This window comes from Phialemonium atrogriseum (genome assembly GCF_030411735.1).
Source record: "Phialemonium atrogriseum strain 8032-3 unplaced genomic scaffold QBC33scaffold_41, whole genome shotgun sequence".
In the NCBI taxonomy this organism is placed as follows: domain Eukaryota; kingdom Fungi; phylum Ascomycota; class Sordariomycetes; order Cephalothecales; family Cephalothecaceae; genus Phialemonium; species Phialemonium atrogriseum.
Window position 1 is genome coordinate 187,437 of NW_026848178.1, and position 26,208 is coordinate 213,644.

General features: G+C 52.7%; 7 protein-coding genes across 7 annotated transcripts; 2 read left to right on the forward strand and 5 right to left on the reverse strand.

Annotated features, from left to right (window-relative positions):
* Positions 1-3,506: 3,506 nt before the first annotated feature.
* Positions 3,507-5,715, reverse strand: QBC33DRAFT_551955 (uncharacterized protein). The gene has a single exon (XM_060429252.1). The coding sequence runs from the start codon at positions 5,631-5,633 to the stop codon at positions 3,537-3,539; it is 2,097 nt and encodes a 698-aa protein (XP_060278683.1). The 5' UTR covers positions 5,634-5,715; the 3' UTR covers positions 3,507-3,536.
* A 4,659-nt stretch (positions 5,716-10,374) lies between these two features.
* Positions 10,375-12,137, forward strand: QBC33DRAFT_481469 (uncharacterized protein). Its single transcript, XM_060425355.1, has 4 exons — positions 10,375-10,981; positions 11,048-11,310; positions 11,386-11,851; positions 11,926-12,137. Exons 1-4 carry the CDS (start codon positions 10,448-10,450, stop codon positions 12,070-12,072), a joined length of 1,410 nt encoding a protein of 469 aa, XP_060278684.1. The 5' UTR covers positions 10,375-10,447; the 3' UTR covers positions 12,073-12,137.
* A 590-nt stretch (positions 12,138-12,727) lies between these two features.
* On the reverse strand, positions 12,728-14,332 carry QBC33DRAFT_519559 (uncharacterized protein; the record flags this gene model as incomplete). Its single annotated transcript, XM_060426300.1, has 7 exons — positions 12,728-12,795; positions 12,855-12,957; positions 12,991-13,080; positions 13,338-13,464; positions 13,580-13,855; positions 13,964-13,995; positions 14,063-14,332. The coding sequence occupies 7 exons, from the start codon at positions 14,330-14,332 to the stop codon at positions 12,728-12,730; spliced, it is 966 nt and encodes a 321-aa protein (XP_060278685.1).
* Positions 14,333-17,354: 3,022 nt separating this feature from the next.
* Positions 17,355-18,487, reverse strand: QBC33DRAFT_461360 (aldo/keto reductase-like protein; the record flags this gene model as incomplete). The annotated part of the gene is made up of 4 exons (XM_060425026.1): positions 17,355-17,479; positions 17,529-17,594; positions 17,646-17,706; positions 17,765-18,487. The coding sequence occupies 4 exons, from the start codon at positions 18,485-18,487 to the stop codon at positions 17,355-17,357; spliced, it is 975 nt and encodes a 324-aa protein (XP_060278686.1).
* Positions 18,488-18,830: 343 nt separating this feature from the next.
* QBC33DRAFT_601620 (uncharacterized protein) lies at positions 18,831-20,131 on the forward strand (the record flags this gene model as incomplete). The annotated part of the gene is made up of 3 exons (XM_060432116.1): positions 18,831-18,933; positions 18,998-19,749; positions 19,822-20,131. Exons 1-3 carry the CDS (start codon positions 18,910-18,912, stop codon positions 20,129-20,131), a joined length of 1,086 nt encoding a protein of 361 aa, XP_060278687.1. The 5' UTR covers positions 18,831-18,909.
* A 186-nt stretch (positions 20,132-20,317) lies between these two features.
* QBC33DRAFT_563800 (DUF1446-domain-containing protein) lies at positions 20,318-22,337 on the reverse strand (the record flags this gene model as incomplete). Its single annotated transcript, XM_060430308.1, has 3 exons — positions 20,318-21,361; positions 21,422-21,514; positions 21,585-22,337. 3 exons carry the CDS (start codon positions 22,335-22,337, stop codon positions 20,318-20,320), a joined length of 1,890 nt encoding a protein of 629 aa, XP_060278688.1.
* A 798-nt stretch (positions 22,338-23,135) lies between these two features.
* On the reverse strand, positions 23,136-25,027 carry QBC33DRAFT_551957 (uncharacterized protein). The gene is made up of 2 exons (XM_060429253.1): positions 23,920-25,027; positions 23,136-23,840 (listed from the first exon to the last, which is right to left on the reverse strand). Exons 1-2 carry the CDS (start codon positions 24,783-24,785, stop codon positions 23,498-23,500), a joined length of 1,209 nt encoding a protein of 402 aa, XP_060278689.1. The 5' UTR covers positions 24,786-25,027; the 3' UTR covers positions 23,136-23,497.
* Between the last annotated feature and the right edge of the window lie 1,181 nt (positions 25,028-26,208).

The window sequence follows — 26,208 nt, forward strand, 5'->3', positions numbered from 1 at the left end:
AAAAAAATACCCAACCGCCTCGCCCCCCGCCTCCACCCCCCCCCCCCCCCCCCCCCCCCGTGGGCCGGTTTTTGATCTTGCCCCCCCCCCCCCCCCCCCCCCCCCCCCCCTTAGACCACGACTAGGATAACGGCGGGGTTGACTTGTGGTGGTGGAACTGCCCAGCCACAACCACGACTCGTCTCGAACGGGCTAGCGGCCTCCTGGCTCCCCCCTCCGGCACCACCGCCCCTGAACCGTCGGAGGTCCCGAAGGAATATTTCCAGCTTTGTACCACCAAACCGGGGGTAGCCCATTGTTCCCGCCAAGTTTGGCCGCCTGCCCTCCACTATCGGACGCGGGTATTTGGCCTGCGGGGCCATCGCTGGCTTTCAATAGGATCATGCCGATCGTCGGACAAGTATGACATCTCGGGCGGGGGGTGGTGGGATGTGACATCTTTGATATCGTTGCTGAGATGAGAAATCGACGTCTCTGGCTCGGTTGGGATCCCCAGGGGGGGACGGGATCGGGTACGCCGACAACCCATTCCCTAGATCCCCTGGGATGTCTCTACATCTGCCGCCTACATGTCTTTGATGTAGAGTGTGATTAGGCTTATAGCATGCATAGGAGGCCTCTTGCGGGACCGCCTGCGGGACCGGGATGTGAAAAGAAGGGAAGGAGCTAGGTTATTTCCTGCATACAGAGAGCATTGCTATGTGACTTGGAACACTGTCTGGACCGAGATTGCAGGATAGCAATTCCATAGAACTGGTATGTCCTACTCATCCCTTGGTTCATGTCTGGGTGCTGACGATGGAAGGTTTCATTATCTATAGAACGGACAGATGGTTTTTCTACTGCTGCATCTGGGGCTTCTACCAGGGAAGGAACTGTGGCTAAGCTATTTGAGGGCTCTGCTTGGGGGAAAGCGAAAGAACCTGGGGCTTTAGACTGCAAACAATTTCCTGTGGTCATGGAAAAGCTTCGCATGGTTGTTGATATTGAGAAAGGTATAGGTTTGGTGCTTCTTGCTGTGATTGTGAGGATAGCCGGTAGCATTTGATGAGATAGAGTTTCATTCTCCCGCCACCCCTGACTTTGGATGTGCCTTGCGGCAATACAGCCACTTCTAAATTGGCTTACACTAGGCTGTGTCTTGCAGGAAGGTTCGCAATGTGTGTTCCTAGAACCAGCCCTTGTAGGCATAATCTCAGCGGCTGTCTTACTGGAAAGCAAGCGCTTCTGCCCAGCTAGTCCAAGGTTTTGGTATGGAATGCGTCTGGTAAGGGTGGCTGTTTGTGGCTTTGGGAGATCGCCACTGCTACAGGCATTGAGGCCTCTCGACTCGTTCATGCTAGATGGATTGCTCCTAAAGACTGACTGGATCGTTCGACCTATTTAAAAGAAGAGGTCCCCCACACTTCTTACAGTTTTTCGATCTTCCCTCATTTCCCAATCTTCCTCATTTTCCCCTGGCAACTCCACCTCTTTGGCTATGGCTGTATTCTCGCCGTTTCTCCGATTACCGTTCGATCTTCGTCTGGAGATCTGGGACTTGGCAGCAACTGCTCCCAGAGTTATCGATATCCGCGTGAAGGGCAGTGCCGTTACCACATGCACGAGAGTGCACCCATTACTCCATATGTCTCGAGAGTCGTATGATCTACTTGAAACAAAATCACGACAAACTTGAAGTTCAGAACGGCAAGGAGCAACTTGATGTTAGCTTCGTCCACGACGTCTTCTTCATTGGAGGCGATAACGACTAGCCTACACGGAAATTTCCGCGCGAACATCATCTATACCAGTTAGAGAGAGTTGCCATTCAGCCAGGGCCTACCTGTTTTATGACATCGCTATTTCGGAACTTCCCTCGGCTACAGGAGTTATGGATATTTATCGAGGAAAAGCCAACGAAGTTTTACCCTTCGCTAGCTTTGGAATTTCGTCGCCATTGCCCATTGCATCATTGCGATATACTTTCTCACGACTATCATACACCTTTTTCCCCTCGTCAATCAGGCATCCCATGTCCAACCTGTTTATGGGCTGAGGGCTTCTACAACTGGGACATCCCTTTTCAAATATTTTGGGGGGCATTTCAGAGTTACGTTTGACGCCTCACTTCCAAAGTTTCCTACCGTGGAACAGATCCTACGCAGTAAAAATCCTCTACTTCGATGTGTCAGGTATCCAGATTCCCGATACGATGGGGACCCAAAAGCCTATTGCAGGCTCAAACCGGTAGATTGGGTTGCTTTGGGGCATTGTGGGACTGCAGCTGCTGCTTGTCTAATCGAGAGCAGCAAAATTTGTACTCATTAGACGGGGTTGATATTTCAATTGCACAAGGATGCGGCATAAGATTTGCATCGGTACGAGCGTAACGTTAAGTGATTCCAGGAAAGGCTGCTGACGCTGATGCACTTTAGCGGCGGCGATTCAAAGCCGCGATTCATAGCCTCCATACCCCAGCACAACGGTCTTGGACGCCGTCGCAGCTCAATCCTCCCTTTGGCCAACCTGCCCGCGCCCAATCCTGCAGGTCGTCTACAAGACAGTGACGCTCTAGACTTCATCGGCATCGCGGATGATGGCGTCGCACGAGCTTCACCTCCTGAACCACCTTATCCCGCGTGTCCACCGCGTTCAGGTCCCCGCATGTCAAAGGGTGGTTTGCGCAAATGAAGGCCGCCACGGCAAGTGGATCCAACGTCGACACTGGCGTTGATGAGAAGGATCATGTGGCTTGAGGCGGCGCTGTCAGGGAAATCCGGGAACAATACCTCGAAGCGGCTGGCGCAGCGGGTAAACGGCTCTGGCAGCCAGTTTGTTATTGCTCCCCACGCAACGCCATTCTTTAGATTCTCCAGTGGGTCGCCACCGTGGCGGGAATAGATATGGCGGAGGGGATCTCGTCCAGAAAGAGGTGTCGCTCGTCAATGTCAGCTCGCCAAGCAGGCTTCAAGCAAATTCTTGCATCTGTCGACACCGCGTAACTCCACAGTAAGGCCATGCCTTGGGCCGTGCCTTGGACGCATCTTGGATATTGTCATCGAGAGTTCTTCAAGCAATTTGGGGGAGGCACTCAGGGCCACCCACTCGGGGGAGCATCCCGGCCCGCCGTGAAGGAAGCCGTCTTTGAGTTCCGCGATTAATGAAAACTGTTACTAAACATCGGTCGTTTGCTTGCGGGTTCGTGGCTTGCGGTATGTTACAACCTTCTTTGCAAGTGATCCAATGCGGTTTCCAGGGATGTGAGGACGATTTTGACGTCTCATCCTCTCATTTCGACAAGAGGGAGAGGCACAAGCCACGGGAGACATATAGGATGGGTCTCAAAGGCGACATATAGGATGGGTCTCAAAGGCTCGCCGGCACTGCAAGAACTTCACGCTCACCATTTCCGCGTTTCATCTGTCCAGGAAGGACATTGTTCGCACTAGAATTTGGCTCCCAAGGACAGGCCGACACTCTTGTCCAACCTCTCAACAACTTTCCTGGATGCTTAAGGATTCCTGCCACTTCAGATAGGTCCTCATTATTCAGTATTACCACTGGCTAGGCACAATGTTCCAGTGCTTCTGCCACTTATGCTTCTCAAAACCAGGTAGAGCAGCAGTACATTCTGCTACCCCTCCGGTCACATCATGCACGAACAGATTCAACATCTTGCCGACTGCAACGATGGACGGTTGTTTGGGGGCATCGACCTCACAATCCCTAGAATCCTGAGGCTCGATGACCTGCAGATCATCGCTGGCATCAACAAACCTCCCAGTATCCTGCCTGAACCCGCGCTGAACATTAGGCTCCTTGTTGACCCACCAAATCCAATGCGAGTATTCTCGTCTAGACCCACGCTCCAGCGATGGCCAGAGGTCCACCTCGACCTCCGACTTCCGGACACAGCCAAAGGGTCGCCAGCAGAGGCTTGTGTTCCACTCCTCATTTTGGAGGAGCAGGTTGAACCGGCAGCGTAGGACATCGACGCGAGGCACGAGATCGGTCTCATTCGGATAGCTGGCGGTCATATCCTCGTCGAATAATGAGTTTGGTGAGCCCGTCCAAGCCGAAAAGTCGATATCCGGCCATGAGATAGCCGCAAGACCGCGGCCGCCAAATCGCCCTTCGGCAGTTTCCAGCCAGATGACTATCTCATCCCAAACAGTGGGGCTGCCGAGAAGAAGCACGCCGAGCCACCACATGGCCACACGAGGGCGGCGCAGCGCAAATGCGTTTGTCAGTGCCGAGACATTTCGCTCAGAAATCAGTGGCCGTAGGGCATCAAGGGTGCCTCCGAGCCATGGGCCTACTAGATTGCATGGAATAGTTGGTTGCCAGAACATGCTCCACAGCATTGAGTGTGAACCGTGGTCATCTGCGCTGAGGGTCATGTAATATTTGAGATCGGCGACATATTGGCGAATCCGCGTGGAGTCTGCCCGGATCATTGGCTTGTTACACCGCTCAAGCGACACAACTGCCAGTTGGGGTTCCAGTTCGTGTGTCCGATAAAGGGGCACCGCGAGGGCGGCTAGGAAGGCGGCGGTGTAAGGTGCTCGTGGCCCGAAGTCGGAGGGTTGATCCAAACAGGCTATTGCACCCAGTCCGACCAAGTAACACAGCTCGACGAGAAGCTCTGTAGCCTGCGTTGAAGTCGGCGGGCGTTCTTCTGGGTTGTACAGGACTCGGTTTTTGCTCACGATGACGAAACGGACGTCCCCAGCGACGCGCGTCGCCCATTGCGGCAGGGGACCGTGGACAGACCAACCAGGCCCCGGGGATAAGACGGCGCAGAGCCACCGGACCAGTCGGGGGGATGCTGGGGCGCTTAGATCGAGAACCACATCGCGAGGGCTGTGAACATATGTCGCAGACGCGATGGGCTTGAGGCAAGCCTTGGAATATGTCGGCTTTCGCTTCTGCAGTTCCAGGAGTCGCATCGATAAAATGTATGACCAGCAGAGGGTGAGAATCCCAAGGCCTCTGGGAGTGTTCGACGCGACGCAACCTGTAGAACAGGAAAAGCGACAAGCGAGAGGTTCCATCGCCAGAAAGCCAAATGACCTCGCCATACTGGGGTCCTCGGTTCCACAATTGGTGCCTTCAATCGGACGAATACCCTCCTCTTCCTCCCCCGTTTCTCTCCTCCAGATAGCCACGCCTTCCAAGCCGTCCCACGACACCGGAAGCTCATCAGGGAGGGCAGGGACGTTTTTCAGCATGATGGTCGGATCGGTGGCTTCGCGGGGCACACAGTTCAGTGGAATGGCTTGGGCGCGAGCGACAAATGAGCACCAGGTGTGTTGCGCAGCGTGGTAGGTGTGGGTGATGGCTTCAGCGGTGGGGATGAGAAGGTCGTCGTCGCGTCCGACAAGCCGAAGTGTCGAGGATGGAGGTGAACTCGTTGAGCAGCAACCATAGTTATCTGGCCAGCCAGACGCTATGCTGAAGCTCCCAGCGCCGTGCTTCTGCTTGCTGGTTGCATCTTTGGTGATGACATGGTCGCCAGTTTTGATCCAGTGGAGGATCCGGTCTGCTGCGCTGGGGTCACAATACGTCGTTGAAATTTCGGGCGTCTCCTGCGATGGCGCGGCAATGGCTGGTTCAAGGTCTGAGAGATCCATGTCTGGGTGAAAGTGCATGGAGGAATCCAAGCGCGACACGCGTTGGAGCTTAGAGATGTTATGAATACTGTTGCAGCGGGACGTTATTCTTTATTGCAGGCGAGATTGATACGACGTAATTTTGAGGCGACTGGACCAAATCGCAACTTTACCTAAGCATTTGTTTTTGTCACATGGTCACGCGTCGAGACCCCACATCGCTGATGCCCCAAGCCTACTTGTTCGACACTACTTGTCAGATATAAACTGTGATAATTTACCTGATAGTAAGAGGCTCCCACTTTTACAGCATATTCGACACTACTTAACTCGTTACTAACTCTATCAACAATTATACGTAGGCGGAAATACGCGGAGATATCTCACATAACCGCCATCTTAGAAAGGTTGCCTGGATATTTGGCATCGTAGTAAGTTTGAGAGCTTCCTAGGAGTATGCGGCTAGATCGTGGGAAGGGCTATGGGGGTCAATTCGGGGGTGCTGCCCATTGGACGTGCTTAGCGCCGCGCAGGATGCAGAATCTCAGGCTCGGCGTCGCCGACAAGCGTGAGCTTGCCCTGGAGGTGCTAGCGGAGGAGGACCAGAAACTCCGGATCGGCTTCGTCGTCAGACATGTCCCTAACCTGGGGACGCGGAGGGGTCAGCTGATTTTGAGGTGCAGCCGTTTGGCAGACGTTCCGTTTGGCAGCAGGCAGTGTATGGATCTTTCAACCAGTGAAGTATAAACTATAGCTGCCGTACTATCAGTCAACTTTATGCGGTGGCTGTCGATGGACCAACAGGCCAGCATTGCTGTGGATGAAGATATGTAACGCATGTTCTTCGCTCATGCCTCCTTTCACCAGGACCACCGTCGTAACCCACCCCCAAAGCCGCAATCCACTGCTTCTCCATTCAGCGGGTTAAGAGACCGCGGTCCCCGCTTCTTCCCAGCTTCACCTCGTCGCTCTCATCTCTTCCCAATCTCCCTTCCGGACTGTCCTTGTCTTGGGAATTTGGCAATAATGCAGCTTGACAAGGTAGTGCGGCACTCCATATCTAGCAGCACCATACATATATGTAGGCAATCACTCAGGCGGTGGTGTGTGGCCGACATAAGGCTACGTGGGAAACGACTGCATAAAGGCGTTAGGCCCCCACTGCCTGTCCGTTCGAAACCAAGTGCCCATGTCCGCAATTGCCAGATTGTCATGAGGCCCTGCGTGACACCCAGCGGCAAGCCCAGCGGGGAATGTTGGCGCGAGCTGTCTTGTGCGTCTCAATGGCCCATGGTGCAGCCCCACCGCTCTCATCCGTTTGTTTCCACCCGACGCTAGCAACAACCTTGTAAGTTTAAGACTAACCGCGCGTTCTCTGCCCCTTACGCCTTCCTTCTCTTTACCTAGGTTTCTGTGGACCTCTTTGCCTCATAAGTCCCGCAAATCTGGAAACGAGATTAGTGTCAATGGCTTGTCTGTATCCGCGTCTCTGAGTCTCCTCAGAGTTCCTCTGCACACAGGGTAGCTAAGCATTTTCAAGAACGCCATCCGGTCGAGCTTGGTCCTCTACTTCTCAGCAGCATCCGCAGTAAGCTAGAGACAATTCCGGGCGTGGTATGGCACAGATAGTTTGATCTTTGGCAAGGTTGAGCGGCACGAGAGGTGAACGATCGGTCGCCCAAATGCTGTGTCCGTCAAGTCGAAGTGTCTTACAATGAAGGCCATTCAGAACCCGATTGACGACATTGCTAACTGGCGCAAACGCCTCGACAAGCTCCCTTGTGCGATACAGCAACGGCAATGGCACCAGCTAGCCTCATCGGCAGACAACCTATTTTCGATGTCTCTGGGCGGCGAGGAGGGACGCAAAGGTGCTGCCGGTCGATCAAGTCAGGAGTCAGAGGAACGACCGTACCAAGACGGACAAAGTATCGATTCCCCAAGAGAACCAAGCACTAGTCGCGCTACACCCTGTCATTCTTCGACGGATTGAAAAATTTCGTCTCAGAGTGGCGAACCCTTATCTGCAGCCTCTGCAAAGCCAAGATGATTACCCAATTCAAGACAGCCATGTGGCAAATGATGACGACAAGAACCATGAGGGGCAGAGTGAGGACAGCGTTACTTTGCTGTACTTTAGTATAAGACTGACATGGCCTACAAAGATTGCAGCCTCTAGCAAAGGCAGCAAAGTCCTAGTGTCCAAGAGCGGAGGAGACGGGACCAAACACATGTAGCAAACCACACCTGGAGGATATCTAGCGTGTAGGAAAGAGGGCCTTGAAAAAGTTTCTCGAGAATGGCGATCGGGAAGAGATGGACAACATGAAGGACCGGTGGGACGATTCACAGCGTTGGCAAAGAAACAGAAGACCCACATACTCAGCCAAGCCGAGGACCAACGTGTGGACCTTGCCAACCGCCTAGACCCATTAACCACAGGAGTGAAGAACATCAAGCAGCAACACAATCTTGTGAGAGGCTGAAAAAATGGAAAGAAAGTATTGATATCGTGCAGAGTAGGCGAGAAGAATAGACAGGGCTCATTTGGCGTTGTTTACAATGGCGTTGAGCTGCCGAACCAGATTCCAGTGGTCATCGAATTCGGGTGTGGTTATAGGCTCTGGGCCATGCCTTGATGTACTCCCTCCGAGGTGGCTTGCCATGGCAGGAATTGGAGGGAGCTACAGTCAGCGAGAAATACGAAAGGATCAGTGCGAAGACGCAGGCTACTGTAATCAAAGAACTTGCGACCGTTCCGCGTCACTGCAACATACATGCACAACCTTTCCTTCAAGGAACCCCTGGACTACGACTACGCGCAGGGCCATTTAACGCAAGCTCTACGCGACCACAACGTGACTAGTGACGGCGAATATGACTGGCTGAAGCGAGTCTAGAAGCCGATGGAGAGTCAGCAACTTGGAGAACTGGTTCTTGTGCGAGCTGAAGCTGGGTTGCGTGCACGAAAGCAAGACCAGGAACCGGAGTTGATCGGCACCAGCACCGCGCCGTTCGGCGCTGAAGAAGCAGGCACCGCCGTCAATAAGGATAACGCATGTCGCCAGCCAGCCAGGAAACAGCACCGTACAGACTCAGTCCCACCCGCCGCACAAAGCGAACACCAGAGATACTAGCTACGTGTTACTTTACAGTGGGCTGAGTTTGAAAGAAGTGAGTGTGATGGTAGCTTACTTTTTGCGTTAGCCACTTGGCTATATCTCTACAACCGTTAGTCTAACAAGCTAGCAAGCTATTTCGTTGGGATCAGCGTATTAAAAATTCCGTCCGAGGTACTAGCTACGTCCTACTTTCCAGGGGGTTGAGTTTGGAATAGGTGAGTGGCCCAGCACTTGCCCCTTTTAACAGCTATGTGGCTATATTTCCACGACCACTAGCCTAGGCAACTAGCAGGTTATACAATGAGAATTGGCGTATTTGAGAGTCCCTCTGAGACACTAGTCACGTGTTATTTTCTAGGGGGTTGCGTTGAAATAAGGAAGTGACCCAGCACTTACCCCCTTTATCAGCCACTTGGCTATATCTCGACAACCGTTGGTCTGGCAAGCCAGCAGATTATTGCGTTGGAATCAACGTATTTAAGAGACCCTACAAGGTACTGTTACATGCGCTACGTCTGTACCAAACTTTACGTCAAAGTTGGCACTTTCAACCTACCCCGTCACTCAGCCATATTTCAACAACCACGAACCTAGGCAACTAGCAGATTATACCACTAAAATCGGCAACCTTTGAAGTCCCTATTACTGCTGCGTTCTTACAATTCGCAGGTCTCGACAGAGGGCGTTGATAAGTATTTACCTGGAGGCCCGACCAAGCAGTAGGCCAGCTAGATCAATGGGCGTGTCGGTGCAGTCGGCCATAGTCTACGCTAGAACGCTATGGGGCTTCCTCTCTACTCATGGGTCTATAACTGGAGGGAGCCAGCGGATTGGGTTTACCAAGCAACTTAAGCAAGAAGTGGCTGACATGGAGGTTGAGACGAAGCTGATGCCGGACGTATCGTCTCAGGGTGCACGATTGTTCGATGACGACTAAGCGAGTGTCGACTAATTAACTCATACATGCCTCTGCACCAGCTGTAGGTAGGAGTGTCAATGAGTTAGTCAACCTACGTGTAAATACACAACGACTTATGGTAGAACTTCCTGTAATCCGCCGACGTATCCTCCTCCATCCGCCATCAAGCTTCTTCTGTCCAACATCCACCTCCTTGTTGATTTCAAACTACACCACCCGTCCTCTCTGCTTCACAGCCACCCCACCCACCATCCCTCTCCATCACCCGCTAGATTATTTCCCACGTCTGCTGCAACACCGTCCTGTCCTTGCTAATCGGGTCGACCGTGCGCCTAGGTCCCAATCCTTCAAAAATTGCGGGGCAAATGGAGACCCACCAATTGTGTCCACTTATGCACGGGGTTTAATCTAGCTAGCGCACGGGTTATCCCACGTGATGTTAATACTAAAAGAAGCACTGCAAGCCACTAAGGCAACTGGAGCGAAGATAATGATATGAGAATAGTAAAATAACTTCGCCCTGTCTTCTCATACTTCATGTCCTTGTTTTTACTTCCGAATGTGTTGCACAATAGTAAATTTGACATCCTAACTGGTTAGGGATGCATAGCCTAGAAGTGCGGGGTAAGGCGGATAGCTGAGGCGCCTAGTGGTGCCTACGGCAACGGCTGGCCAATTACAATTGCACAACAGACCAAGAAGGAAAACAAAGTGCGATAAACAATTTCGCTCTTGTCGCGTTACAATTGACGTCAATTCTCGCCGGCGCAACACTTTCTCTACCATGTTCTTTATATCAGGTCGCATCCGAAATGCCCGTTGACATATCTGCCTGGCTGTGCGATATTCCCAACGATAGTCTCTGCGCTAGAGAAATACCGGTTGAACCCAACCGCGTCAAACCCGTGACTGTTACTCGAAAGCGCAGGCGCGACCCTCTCACACCGCCGGACTTGCCCTTGTCCGTCAACTCAATGCAGAACTCTCCGGACCAGGCAACAACACCTCGTGCCAAGCGATTGCGGGTGGATCAGTTGGCAGACGATGGCGACGACTTGGACGCAGACGGCCCGACCCCGAAGCCACGGCGGCAACGCAACACCTTCGCCTCTCCCCCACCCGCATTCACACGCTCTGAGTCCTCGGCCAGCCAGAGTACGAGCCATCGCAGCTCTCGTTCTGGCAGGTCTTCACCCCAGAAACATATGGCTTCGCTAGAATTGGTCGACAACGGCATCAGGCAGCTCGGGTTCTCGTCATCGGCTCTCCCGGCCGAATTGAACGAGCTGTTGGCCCAGGTCCGTCGCTTTGCGCGAGGACGCGGCATCTTGCCCCAATCATACAAGGTTGGTCACCAAGTCCCTCCCGCCTTTCCAACTTTGACCTGAACTGACCTGTCCTATGCTACACAGACAGAGCTTGCGACCCACAAACAGGCCTCCTACTTCGCCGAAATATGTGAGGATGATACTTGCTTCTCGCCCGCCCGGGACAACGTCGGCCCCGCTCCGACCCCAGATTCCGTCCTGCGTGTCTTGTCTCGAGCCCTCGAGTGCCAAGTCAACTATCATCCTGAAGCCACATGGAACATGATGGTGCATTACGAAATACTGTGTACAGCGTTAAGGTCAAACGGCGTGCCTGAGTTTACCGACTTCTTATACTTCATGCCATGGTGAGCTTCTGTCTGTTTGCCATCATGTCCTTCCTTTGTACTTGTCTTGCTAACTATTTGCTTTGCCATTTGTAGCACAACCGCGAAGATTATTGGCAATTACTTGCCACCCACCTCGCCCTTCAAGCAGATTGATTTTTGTCTCTACTTTGACCCCAAATTTGAGCCCCAAGACGCTGCCGCCACGACTACAACTGGATCAGACGCAGCCACAGCTGCTGCCATTACCGCAACCCCCCAGACCAACATTGCGACAATCATAGCTAAGCTCCGAACTTCCCTGCCGGATCAGAGCATCAACCACACCGACTTCCTCCCACTGCGCAATCGTCTGATCGCTCTCAGCATCGAGACCAAGAAGACTGGCGAGGGCTGGGACAGCGCGACCCTGCAGATGGGCGTATGGCATGCGTCGCAGTGGCAGTTGCTGCATCGGCTGGCGAGCCGGAAGGGAAATCCCCTGCCCGCTTTCCTTCCGGGCATCATCATCCAGGGACATGACTGGAATTTGGTGGTGACTACGTGGGAGAGCGGCCGCACGGTAAGTCCATTTCCCAGACTTTTCTGGCCGCTTGTCGTATCGTCGCAACCAAGACGCTGACTTTCCCTCACTAGAACCTATATACAAAGATCACATTCGGATCTACTAGCGATGTCATGGGTATCTACCAGATCGTATCGACGTTGCAGTACCTGCGACACTGGGCTTGTACTAGCTATTGGGCATGTGTAAGGCATATAATCGAATCTTGTTCCACATAAAAGAAACCTTACATCTGTCTCTAAGATACCCCAACCACAGTGTTAGCCACTGTTCCTCCGTAATAGATGATCCCGCAACCACGTCGTACCAACGTGAAACGCTGTCCTACAGACTCGACTTTGCTCACTGCGGTTTCCCGGAAGGGGGTAAACTGCAACAGCAATTCCTTGCCAACGTCAACTTACCATCCGGATCGACCCGACTCCAAGTTCTGATTTGGCTAGCATCTTCACGGTTGACTGGATGAAACAATCTAGCTTTGTGCTGCGTTTTGCGAGTTCCTCCCTTAGATAGTTTTGACATTGGAATAATCTACTTTTTGTGGCTCCTTTTCGCGGGGATTGACCTTGGTCAAGACCTTTGCGGGGATAACCTTGAGAATCTCCTTGGTGAACTCGAGGAACTCCGGGTCGGGGCCGCGACGACTCGCCGGGCCTCAGCGACGCCGCCGTCGTCGGCTCAACAGCCACAACCCTCGCGGTACCGGCGGGCTGAGACGCGGCCTTGTTCAAGGACGCCTACATCCACCATAACCGTATTTATCTGCGGGATGCCGGGTCTCTATCATTGCTAACGCGGAGACTAGCGGATTCGTGCACCTTGCCTCATACACAGTCTAGTATAATACCTTCTGCTAGTTAAATCTTGGTAACCTTAAACTCTCAATTCCAATGTCATGGGATGCGCAAACTTAAACTTGACCTTAAACTTGATGCCTCTTGCTGATTGGTCACGCTGTGAACCTGATAAGTTACTGCTGTAAACTCTATCCAGCACGTACGATGCATCGGGCACATGAACCTGTGGTTGTCTCTCCTCAGCATAGCCTTAACGACATGATCCAGCCGTGGCACTGCCACGAGCTTCCCGGTGTGGCGTCCAGTCTGCATTATGCGAATCATGTGCCTAAAACCTACAGGAAAATGGTTGCGTTGGCGACTAGCAGCACTCTCATGGCCGTGTGTTGCAGGGACGTATCTGTAGTCAAAGAGGCCGTGGTCCGGCGGCTATTGTTTTGTTTGTATAGCTGCTACTATTAGTAGTCATTTAGTTAGGAGCTTCTCTCCCCTAGACAAGCATCACAACCCCAACTTTACGACAGTGTGGTCCCAGCCATCCCCGCCCGGCCGAGTCAGGTAAGGTACGGTGCCAGTGAAAAGGCGGACGGGCGCGACCTCCCACAGGAGCACCCACAACGCGCACAAGTATCTCGTCGAGATCATAAAGAAGCAAAGGCCTAACCTATGTCAGTGAGAGGGCAGACCCAAGCCACGATAACCTCTTTGCGCAGTATGGGGGCCTCGTCGGGGGCCGGCCGTAGCTGCGCTCTTGAGGTCGCGCGCACAGTGCCGGCAAACCTCCGGCTTATGCTAACGGCGCATCTTGCCCATCTTGGCATGCGTCTTACATGCTCTAGTCCGCCGAATCGCAAACAGCCCCATGGCTGCACAGCTTGCTGCTGGCAGCAGCTCTAGCAACCCTCCTCCTTCCTTCTGGCCCTCTCACAACAAACTCCATCGACGTCGACCCTGCACCTTCTCCAACCGCAACGTCAAGTACGGCTGGAGCATGCTCCCACCACGCCACGAGCCGCGGCGGTTCACCCAGGTGACGGCGGGGCTACCAATGCCGGGCCCGCGGCGGGAGAACAAGACGCCTGTACGGATGGGCGTGCTGGTGGCTAAGAATGGCATGACGGCGTTCACGTCTCCAGTGCCACGGCTAGGTTGAACCTGCGGCCCTGCCGGAGGAGCCAGCCCGCCCCCGGGACATGGTCTTGGACTTGTCGAGGTACAGGTAGTGCATCAGGCTTGACCACCATGCGTCCACCCAGTGCGGGCCGCGAGGTGGTTGCGTTTTTGTTGGTTGATGACAGCTTGTGTTACCTACTTTGCATGCTTCTGCAGGTCCGTATTGCCCACCTACACAGGCATACTCAGTTATTTATTATTATCAGCGCTTTTCATGATCTAAGGTCTTGGAACATACCTTGTGTCTAGGGTGCGCATTCTTTCGGCTCTCTGGTGGAAGCGTAAACATTGGCGAGTAGGCTTGGATAGGCTGTTGATGGAGGAGGGTGGCTTGGATGACGGGGGATTGAATGTTCCCCTGTCGATGCGGGGCCCATTTTGACATCCCATCATCCATCCATCCATCCCCCCTTTCCCTTGGCCTCGCCCTCGGCGCGGGCCTCCTACTCCTACGCGCCACAGGCAGGTGGTCCCCAGCCTTCCGCGCTCCGCGCCCTGCCATCGCCATCTCTGCCGCATGACTGCCTGGACGTAAGCTCCTTGTACTGCTCGGGTTAGAGATCCGCAAGATATAACATCCAGCCTTACCCTCAGAACCTAATGCCGGCAACGCAAATCTGCATGAACGTCGAGCCAGCAGCCCTGCTAAGCGCACGGCGGGACTTCAAAACGTCGGGGCGGGCATTTACTACCAGTCTCTTCGCATTTTTTGCGTGATGCATTACCATTCCTTGCTGGAGTCCTTGTAATACTGGGCTACATCCAATCAGCCTCAGTTACACGACAGTCTTCCTGCCTGGCTAGAGCTGGGACGCGCGGCATTGCGGAATAGGACTAACCGCCTCCCGCTCCCAAGGCTATCCAGTCGGCTGCCCCGTCTGGCATGTCGTCTCCCAACGTCTTGCCACCGCATTCGTACGCTTTGCACGCAGTCCCTCACCCTTCCGGCTTGAACCCCTACGGCCGTGGACTACCAGGTGCTGAGGGGCATGTGTGATACGGGTGCTACACTTACAAGCAAGGCAATGTGGTCGCCCTCGGTCTATCTATTAACTAGTCTTCACCTCAAAGGCTTGACGCTGGATCTACGAGTGCTATCCGGCCAACCTACCCCAGACCTAGATAGTGAAACTGCAATCCCAGTGCTAGAGTCATCTGCCGGGTGACGCTTTTGCCAACCAGCTTTCACTGTTTAAGCAGCGTGACCAGTAGCACCTCATGATTTAAGAAACCATGTGCTCGACCTTTGAGGATTTTTAAGTCTTCTACTAGATGTTCCCTTCGGACGTGGCCCCGACAATTACTAGGCTCGGCAGATCCCATGATACCAGCCCAGCCTGCAGAAGAATAGCATCCTATAGCCACCAAGATGTGTCACCTGGCGGTGACGTTCATCTTCAAGATTGGCTCTACGCTCTGCAGTGCCACACCAACCTCGTCAGCGTCTGCAAACTCAGTTGCAGCGGTAGCAGCGGCCTTAGTGGCGGTCTGGACGCCCAAGACCGAGAGCAGCTCCTCGATGAGAACCTTGAGGACCTTGAGCGTGGCAGGGATTACGCAAGGCGCAGTCAAAGCCGCAGCCAGCACATCTTCTAGGTGCGCTCAAGCAGGAGGACCGAGAAGCGATGCAGGCTCGTTCTGGGGCTCAGGGAGCCATCATCTGAGCTGGAGCACAAGTCCGAGTTTCTGCAGTCGAGGAGGGCCTGGTTCTCTTGCGGGTGATTCCTTAGCGGTCGCAGGTGCACGAGCTGCATTCTGAGGCGAATGTGCTGTAGCCAGACAGCTGGCTGCAGCACTGCAGAATTTCCACGAAGAAAATAACGGTTTGAAGGGTATTTCCTCAGGTGTTAATCGACCTCTTACCACTACAGCGTGTTCGCTCCGGGTTCACCAGGATACACAATCTCTGTCGCCACTGGCCGTGCGGGATCGGGATTGGTCATCTTTGGTTCTGGTAATTGGATAGCTTCGCGGTGGGAAACGCAGCCTCGAGCTCTAGCGTTGCCATCTTTTCTGCTCTTGGAGCCACGCTGTTGCGCTTCCGTGGCGAGGAATATGCAGCCATGTGTATGCCTCAAAGCTGTCACCTAAGACGGAACGGCTCCAGCATACAGTTCAGAAGTCGAGACAGAACGCCCTGGCTAGCTAGATCCGTGCCGAATTCAGAGGAGGGGTTGAATTTGGCGGAGGGTGTCCAAGAAGGGCTCCTTGTCGAGGCCCGGCTAGAGGTGACCTGGATCGGTTCTGAGCAAGAGCCATGTGAGGTGCCGCAAGCCTGGGCGAGGAGAGAGGCAGGCTAAAGCCAGCCACGTACGACAGATTGAGCAGCGACGCAAGGTTGAACGCCTCTCGCCAGTGTAGACAACGACCGGGGTTGGTACACCGTCTTGCACACGAGCATGTACTTTGGCCGTAGGAGGAAGGTCGCGCTAGCAATGAGCTCCTCCTAGTCCGTCAGCTCAAGGTCCAGCCGCACTTGACATTGGAACAAGACGTAGCTGTACGTCGTAAACGTGTTGAGGGCTGCCTAGCAGTGCTGTCAGGAGGGGCGCTTGTCTCCGTACCGGAACTTGACTGTCTTCGGCCAGGATATCTTATAACATATAGACTCAACTTTATCACAGCCGCGGAAAGAGCTATTACATCCCGAACATCAGGAAAGTTTTGGGCATTATGCCAGTTGCTTACGTTGTAGTAGATTGCGTCAAGGTCTCTTATTAGTAGATACTTGTACTTATCGACGATCCCACCGTCTTTGGGCAGGGAAGCGGCGGACATCATGGCAGCAATGAAGAGCCTCATATCACCCATGTACCCTCAGCTTTATGACGGCTTTGAGCCATAAACTTTGCTTAATAGCTAACATCTCAATGACTTGAGGGGGAGTATGGTTGGCGATAAGCAGGTAATGAATGTGCAAATGCATTCGGGGTGGGTGTTTTGCAGCAAGGGCTTGGCCAACCGTGCCAGATGTGGCCTTGCCGAAGAATATAATGCAGTCGATGCCCAGCTGATCGAGGAAGTCCACCATCTCTTCCCATCCTGCCGGATGACTACAAAGTCGCAGCCAAGGCACAGCACCCAGTGGTACCACATGGCGGCCATGCGCGAACATCCGTGGTTCAGAAGAATGACTGGGTTCTGGGATTCGGGCAGCCAATGCGGCTGGAGAAGAAAGACCCATAATGAACAGCCTGCAAAATCTTTTCCAAGAAGTGGACAGCGCTTACCAGGGAACCACCTCGCTCGCCGCAGAAGTGACCCGGACATGGGCCCTGTTTCTGGATGATGTATGGGTTTGGGAAAGGCTCTCTAGATGAGGACCCTGCAAAAAAAGGTAGTACTGACTTCCTTGTAGTCTCATCTAGAATGGGCAGTGCCCTATGGAAATTTTCGGATGCGTATTAGGAATATTGGCACTTGTATAGGGTTGTGGCAATGTAGCCGCCAAACGGCTTTGCTACACCAATATTTCCCACCTCTAGATTCTCACCGATTTACTCCCTCGGAGGTGCTGTGCCAACCCTTGCCTACTCATCCCCAAAACAATTCACACCCCATACGGTGTCAAAATTGACCAACCGATTTCGCTTCAAAGGATCCCGAACTGTAATCTGATCAATCAAATCAAAGTCTTTCTTCCCCAACTCGATCACTGCTACTTGCTTAGTATGAGACGTCGAATAAGAATCAGGCTCACTCACCCTTAAGATTGTCATCAATTCTCTTCGGATTGCTTGATTTTGGAATTGCCACGGTGCCTCTTTGAACTGTACCACGTCAGCAGGTGATTATAACGTAGCGACCCGAGGTGTACTTACTTGCCCAAGCCAGTAGGACCTGTGCCGGCCCAGTCTTCAGTCGATGAGCAACTTCCACAACCTGTGCTCAAAATCAGCCGTGAAAGTTTGTTTGCAGGATCTCGAGGCCTCAAACGTACCGTCTCGTCTTCAAGTAAACGCGCCGTCAGAGTGTGCATCGTTTTCGGGCCGCTCTGGCTCCCCAATGGAGAGTATGCCACAAAGGCAATATCGTTCTCGCGACAAAACTCCAGCAATTCCTTCTGCGGCAGCCACGGATGGGCCTCCACCTGGTTGCAAACCGGCTTAATTCTGGCAAAGCTCAAGAGCTTCTTCAATTGCTCGACGTTGAAGTTTGACACCCCAATCGCTCTTGTCTTCCCTCTTCTCACCAGCTCTTCCATTGCCCGCCACGTTGGTTCATGGTTCGACGACAGTTCCTCATTGACCACCGGCTTCCCATCCTCACGAGTCCTGATCTCGTAGTCGTCGGTGCGCTCAAACGCCAGCGGCCAGTGCATGAGGTACAGATCAACGTAGCTGGTCTGCAGGCGGGCGAGGCTCTCATCCAGGCTCCTCGCCACGTCCTCGGGAGCGTGCCACTGCTGCCAGAACTTCGTGCACAGGAAGATATCTCCCCGCGGGATGCCGCTATCGCGGATCCCCTCGCCGACCTCTGCCTCGCACCCGTAGGCGGCGGCCGTGTCGATGTGTCGATAGCCGGTTCGCAGGGCGTGCGAGACGGCACGAGCACAGCGGCCGGCATCGTCGGCGGCGGCTTCGAAGGTGCCGAGGCCGAGGGCTGGGATCTGGATCGGCTTGAGGGGACTGCCGTTAGGGGCAGCGCTGGTCAGTGGCGACATCATGATCTAGATCTGATCTGGAAATGGGACCGAAGAAGACAAAATGATGAATACAAACAAAGCAAATGAAGATATGGGCCGGCCCTGAACTGCCGACCTCTTGACATGTCTAGCCCCCACATGCTGCGCCCTAGTGGCTGCGGGGTAATTGAACTGTAAGCCCCGCCAACGCCCACATGATAGCTGGCTCCAACTTCACCCCACCACACAATCTCAAGGTGGAGCGGGCGCCCGTAAGTATGGTTTGGTTGGTTAGGAGCTTCTGCACTCTACGGATTACATAGTAAGGTATCTTCTCCGTTTTCTCTCCCAGCGAAACCGCCACTGCGCGCACCCTTGAATACCGCGCGTCCCGGCTAGCTACAGATGCTATTTTGATATCCGAGGATTATAAGCGCTCTGCATTGTTCCGATAGCCTGCCATGTCTCTCCCAGACCTTTGCCAAGTAATTATCTCCCTCTCCACCCGTGCTCCGTAGTCATTGCGTGCACCTAACCTCATTTTCTCAGCGGTATCCTCGACTCCAAAACGCAGCTTCATCCTCCACCGGGGACCATAAGTCGTTCTTCGACCCCAAGGCATCGCTTCAAGGAGGTGGTTTCATTATCTACGACGACACCTTCCTAGACGTCCTAGGCGTCAGCCCGGAGCTGGAGGTGATCCTTGAAAATCAAGACTACCCATTCGCACATGAGGCTGGCATCTATATACCGTCAACCGATGAATACTTCTTCACAAGCAACATCTTCATCAAGAATGGCATGAAGTGTCTATCCATGACGAGAGCGTGGAGACGAGATGGAAAGTTCAACACCGAGGACATCGAGATCCGCGAGATGGCCATGGCCAACGGGGGGGTGAATTACAGGGACGGGTTTATCTTCTGCGTGATGGGTGACCACAGCGTCAAGAGCGCCCTGGTCTACATGGAACCCAGAGCCCCATACCAGACCACCGTCCTCGTCGACAACTACCACGGCAAACCGTTCAACTCGGTAAACGACGTTGTCGTCCACTCCGACGGGTCGATATGGTTCACGGATCCGATCTACGGCGCCGAACTCGGCATACGACCCAGGCCGGAGCTGCCGAACCAGGTGTATCGATTCGACCCCAGGTCGGGTGATATTAGAGTCGTGGCAGACGGCTTGGGCAGACCAAACGGGATCTGCTTCGCGCCGGATGAAAAGACGGTCTACGTCACAGACACAGACGCGGGCCACGGTGATGGGACCTATGACCCGTTGCGGCCTGCCACGATGTAAGTTTCTTCCTTGCCCGGTGGGACTGACTTCTCTTCCAACCTTGGTTTTTTTGCGCTGACGGACTGCAGATACGCGTACGATGTTATCTTTAGGCACGGCTCGCCGTTCCTCGCGAACAAGCATTTGTTTGCCATGGCAGACGTGGGCTTTCCGGACGGTATCAAGTGCGACACGGCGGGAAACGTTTATAGCGGATGTGGCGATGGGATTCATGTTTGGTCTCCGGGGGGCGTGTTGATAGGGAAAATCTACCTTCCCGATGCACAGGTCGGGAATTTCTGCTTTGGACCGGAGGGAGAGATGTTCATTCTGAATGAGCATAAGGTCTGGAGGGCCAAGCTAGGTCCAAATACCCGAGGCGCACTCTTGAAGATGTAAGCCTTGAGATGTAATAAGCCTCCTCTGATATGCTCGGATATATGCTCGGATGAGCAAAACAACATATTCTTGCAACATTATAAAGGGTCACCTTTTCAAAGTTAAAGGACTGGGTGGTATAGAGTGTATAAAATCCGCAACAAAGAGTAATCACAACGCATTCTCTTTCAACTCTCCACCCATTATTCAAATTCTCTGCTCGTATCCACGATACAACTTCTTCGGGAACGGGACGTATTTAGCCCTAAGATACTCCGCCATTCCCTTGCCCAAGGCATCAGGCCGCGTCGTACAGTTCACCCCATCGCCCAAGATCCCCACCAGCACAAAATGTACCGCATGCACGTTCGGGAACTCCACCCGCTCGCACCTCACCACATCCTTGGCATCATGCCCCATCATCTCCATCAACCTAGCAGTCGACAGGAACGACCGCAGCCAGTCCCACTCCTCCCGGGAGTCGGATTGCGGGAAGAACGCCACGTTGACATTGGCGCCTTTGTCGCCGGACCGGGCGAAGATCTGGTAGCCGATCGGGATCTCAATGGTTTCTCCGAAGGAAGCCAGATCTACCGCGTCGGCTGGCTCGTAGTTCTCCTGTCTGGGAACCTGCGCGGGAGACAGAGTCTTCTTGGGATGCGGGACCAGGGTAGGCTCCACGCCGTCTAGGGTATGCACAGCAACTTCTTCAAGTGCGTATCTCGAGATCAGGCCCGGGAAGTAGGTCATGTAGGGCTTGGGGAGGCTAGTGCGGAGATACTCCATGTCCGGGGTGAACCCGGGGAAGCCAGAGATGAGGTTTTCGATGATGGGGTTCATGAAGTTGTCGGCGGAGAGGGTCTCCGCCTTCGGAGCCTGTGCCATGACCCGGACGTGCGCCGTGGCGGCGTTCTGGTCCTGTGGGTTTGGCTGTGCTCGCCCAATGCATTGGATGGCAAAGCGGGAGTACTCCCCCTTTTCCAGCCGTTCCTTGGAGCGGAGAATGGCCTCGCTCATTCGCTTCCAAGACTCGGCCTTCTCGTCCACGTCCAAGCCGATGGCGAGAGCGTTGACCTCGGCTTGGAAACCGCCGTATGACTGGACGGAGGCCTTCAGCGTCTCGGGCGGGGGCAGACCTTTGACTCCATGGAGGGAGACTCTGTCTTTTCCATCTGGGCTGAGTTGGGCGGTGCGCAGGTCGGCAATGCAGTCGGGGTTGAAGTAATACCGGCCTTGGATTTCATAGAGCAGCTGGCTTCGGACAGTGTCAATGGTCACCATCCCATTCTAGCCTGGTTGCTTGGTGATCACCGAGCTGCCATCGGCGGCGATCTCGGCAATAGGGAACGCGAGATTGATGTAGCTATCACCCATGGCTTTAAATCCGCCGAAGTTACCTCCTGTCTAGAAGAAAGATGTAAGCCTTCTGCATCGCATACCTGTGGGATGGGGATGGGGATTTGAATCTAATTACCACATAAGTGCCGCACTCCACGAGATGTCCCGTGACTAGTGCAGATGCGATTTTGTCGTAGTCCGTTTCTTCCCACCCGTGCCACCAACTGGAAAGTGCCTGAAGTGTGCTCGCGTCGGTGGATCGTCCGGTGATGACAATATCTGCGCCGTCCCGCAGCGCTTTCACAATGCCCCACTGGCCGATATACACATTGGCCACAACCTCCGTCTTGTCCTTGCGCCATGCGTCGTAAGTGGCTTCCTTTTCCGTAAAGTGTTGCAGTGCGGCCCGCACATTATCGCGCTCCAGCTGGGGAAGGATGTTGTCACCGGAGATATACGCGATCTTCAACTTCTTGCCTTCATCACCCAGCTCGCTATCGAGGAACTGCCTCAGGTCCTTTGCGAGGGCGATGGGGTTCAAAGCACCGGCGTTCACGGCGAATTTGATGGGTTTGCCGGCTCTGAACCTCTCGCCGATCTTGGAAGATGCTAGTTTGAACGCTTTCAGGAACCCTTTGTCGTAACCGGCAGTGGGGTCTGCTTCGTATTGCATGGCATGCCAGGCAAGGTTCAGTTCAGCGAGGTAGTCACCAACGATTGCATCGACCTCGATAGGGCCTGAGAGCATCTGCAACATCGAATCGAGCCGGTCACTTTGGCAAGCTGAGATGGCCCCGACCTTGATTGGACGCCTTCTCGTAGCTTGAGAGTCCGCATGTCCATGTCTATTCGCCGCGGACTGGACATCGTTGTGTAGGAGGATCGTCATCGTAGCCTTTCCAACTGTCTGGTTTTGTACCTACTGGGGGCGGAATCAAGTTTTGGAAATTAATAGATGGCACGCAAATTTTTATAGTTCCTTGATGTTGATGTTTTAAATCCATGAGCTGTGTGGCAGTGGTAGGTTGATTGCCGCACTCCCACCCCACTTCTCCTCTATCTGTCACTCGTACCCCACATTTCGTTTTTCGTTTCACTGCTCTACGCATAATAGCTTGTAAATCTTAAACCCCACACTCGGCCCCACATCCGCGGTTTTCACGTTCCGGGGAGGACATACGCATTGCACCTACGAAGCCTAGTTCCGCCCCGTGGTTGTGTTTTGCCAGGGTCTGTGCAAGGCAATTCAAAGGATTTACGGTGTTGTTTCTGTGTCCTACGCGTTTCACCGCTATTCTGTGTCACACCTAGACCTCTCTAGGCGTCCCCGCCTATGTGGGTTTGTAGAAGTCTAACTAAAGCCTAGTTAGTTAACTGCAACGGATCTAGGGTAGTAGAAGATTTGCACTTGACTTATAAAACAACGGTTTAAGGGGGAAAAGAGTTATAGATATGCGAATGTTATTTCTTGAAATCCGCTCACGGCGTTAAATACTAATTACAAATGGTTTTTCTACCACTTAGAACAAGAGAGAGATCTATTACGCAATTATAGGTAAAGTAAATCCATAGCAAGAATATAAGATATGAATAAAACGCACGAAAGAGTATCACTAGTAAATCGGGTACGGAATTGTCGGAAGGTGTCTCGCAGTCAAAACTTCTATTAAGGCCTGCCCCCGTAAACCTTCGGGCAGACCACCTCGCCCTTTAACTCAGGGCTACTCTGCGATCCCTTCGCGGCCCCTGCGGGGACCCCCTCGGACCCGGCCGACCGGGCCAGCTGGACCTTCCTACGCCGCAGAGCAGGACAGTACTAATTACTAAAGGAATCCCCAATCGGGCTCAGCGCTTACGCCGATCACGCTGATCCCGCAGCCCCCGCTTCAGCCCCGGGCTTTCCCAGGCCCTAAGCGTGGGGTGCCCGGGATTCAATTAGCCCGGGCCGCGGTCTGTAACACTCATCGACAAGATCCCTATGTAGAGAGAAGAATGAAAAGACATACGGCTGTTCCTAGTTTCACGCCAAGCGCTACCACACGTAGGCGATTAGACAATATCATCTGAGTAGCGATACCGCATAAAACAAAAAAAGCGAGAAGAGGAGGAAGATAAATCAGGCTGATTAGCGCGAGAACAAGAATGGTGACGGTGGAAATTGGCCAGAAATAAATAGGGTCTGGCAAGCCGGGATTGCCTGTGTATAAGTGAATGTGTTGTGATAATGGTAAAGATGTAACCAATGACGAGACCCAAGACTAAGAGATGGAAAACATTGACTTTCCCAACAACCTGTTGCTCCAGAGGAACTCGACGCGGAATGAAGGAGTATATGACAAAGAGAAGCGGTATCCAAGGTACAAGGCCCAGAAAACTTAGGGTGCAGTGGACTCTGCAAAATTTTGGTCAGTATGGTCTGGTACATGTAGTGAGTTTCCGCAGCAACGATCGTGAAACTGGATTAACCTTACCCTCCACATGAGTTTAACCCTCTGGCCCCTGGTTGAGCAAGTATAATGAGTCGAATAATTTGCAGAATGGCGAGCGTAGTTTGCAATATGCCGAAGCTGACAAACAGGATCCGAATTGATTTGTGGTCAACCTGTGTCCAAGAGAGTAGGCTTTCGTGAAACCGGAGCTGCTCTTGCGTTCCCAGAGTAGCAGGTGACGGAATAATGGACCCCTCTGGTTCGATCCTTGGAGGATAAGAGGCCGTGACGACAATGATCTGGCTGTTGGCAGTCCGCTGTGCGACTCGACGGGAGCTTCTCTCTTGCCACCTGTCGTATTCTTCGGCAAGTGGTCCAGAGTGTAGGCGGTTTTCTGTGTCGTCGAGCCTATCTACGTTACTAATAGGCAAGACTGTCGGTGTTTTGGCTGGGCTGGAGTATCTCCATTTGGAAGCGATAACCCTTTGAAAGAGCAAGGGGCCAACTTTCACGATAGCGCATCCGATCGAACTCATCAACAACAGTCGGGCTCTGTTGTCGTTGCCATCCATAAACATTACCAGGGGATCCACCCTCCCATTTTTTGGTTTGGGTTGGTTGCTTAGGTTGGCCAGGTAATTGGAGATGACTGGTTGCTGGTAGCAGTTGTTGACAAGCCCTTCAATAGTCGTAAAGAAGGCGATCGCAGCACCCAATTGCAATACACCTGTTCCCCCAACGGAGACAATCTTGAGCTTGCTGATGTACCCTTGATTCCAAATCGGATTTCCTTTGCGTGTCATCCACCAGTGTGAAATACATTTGGCAATACAAAGTAGAATAAGAGAACGCTGCAGTCCAATAGTCTTCGCTTTCAGGCTGTCGAACGTTTGAAGGGCTGCTAGCATGGCACTGTTGCCCTCAGCAACAGGACGGCCATATGGTATTAATAAATTGAGAAGCTTGGCCACAAGGCAGAACAGCTAGATGGTGCGGATGACTAGCTTGGCCAAGAAACCAGGTCTGGTGGCTGATAAAGATGATGAATATCGGCTTGTGAACTCTGATTCGGTGGTGTCTGGCATGATGGCACTAACGAGCCTGATGGAAGACAGCAGAAGTCGGTTTCGCTCCAGCTTGAAGAAACGGGATTGCTACTTAATATAGCTGGAATCACGAGGTGAAAAATTTTTCCTTTCGGTCAACCAGCGGTGGCTGCCTAGAGTGCTCTGACCAATTGCGCCTGTTCATCCAGTTAACTTGAAAATTTGAAACGCCACGGACAGGGATAGGTGGAACTCCGCCCCCAAAACCACAGCCTACCTAAGTCCGTGCACCCACTAGCCGGCCACCCCCTACAACCGGCCACCCCATTTTTGGCCAACGCGCCTTACACCACCACCCTACCACTTCATTCCAACGCGTATTGCTTCTATATTTTGATCTAGTATTTACCTACTTTGACTACTCCTAGGCTAATTCAAAGCCTTTAATTCGATTACCATGGCCAAATATACCGAAAATGACCTCCAAGCTGCTATTTCTGCCGTTTAAAATGGCTGCCCTATTTGCAAAGCTGCCTGCGATTACGGAATTCTACGCACTACTTTGGGGGACCGATTAAAAGGGGCTGAATCACGCAAAGATGCCAATTCTTACAAGATGAGGCTTTCTATCGATTAGGAAGCTAAGCTAGCCAAATGGGCTCTGATCTAGGGTTAATTAGGCTTTCTACTTAGCTATGCCTAGATCTGGGATTTTGCAGGCTGGATCTTCCACGTAGGAGGAGACTTATAGCTACTTGGAAAGCACTAGATGCAACACTTTTTGCAACGAAATCTAGAAGTCAAGACGCTTCTAAGTAAGCAGATGGATTCTAAGCATGCAAATGCTGCATCTGCTAAGGAAATACAGGCTTGGTTTGACCAAATTAAGGCTATTCTAGAGATCCAAGGTATTCTTGAAGAAGATATATGGAATATGGATAAGTCTAGGATTATAGAAGGTCTAGGGATTAATGGCTTGGTTGTTGGGTTCTTAAGCCTTAAGAGAATCCTCTTGAAAACTCTAATTGAGTGTATTTAGACTTTATTTATTGAGTGTATCAGTGCAAATAGAAGCTTTTTACATCCTTTGGTTATCTTTTCTAGAAAGACAGTTTAAGCGCAATAGATTCCTGACAATATAGACCTATTTGATGGCTAGAAGTTTATTAGTATGAAAAATGGTTAGACTTTCAACTAGATTGCGTTAGACTAGCTTGAAGATATCTTTATTCTAGGATTCTAACTACTAGTCTCTTGCGCAAGGCTTTTGATTGTTGATGGCTAT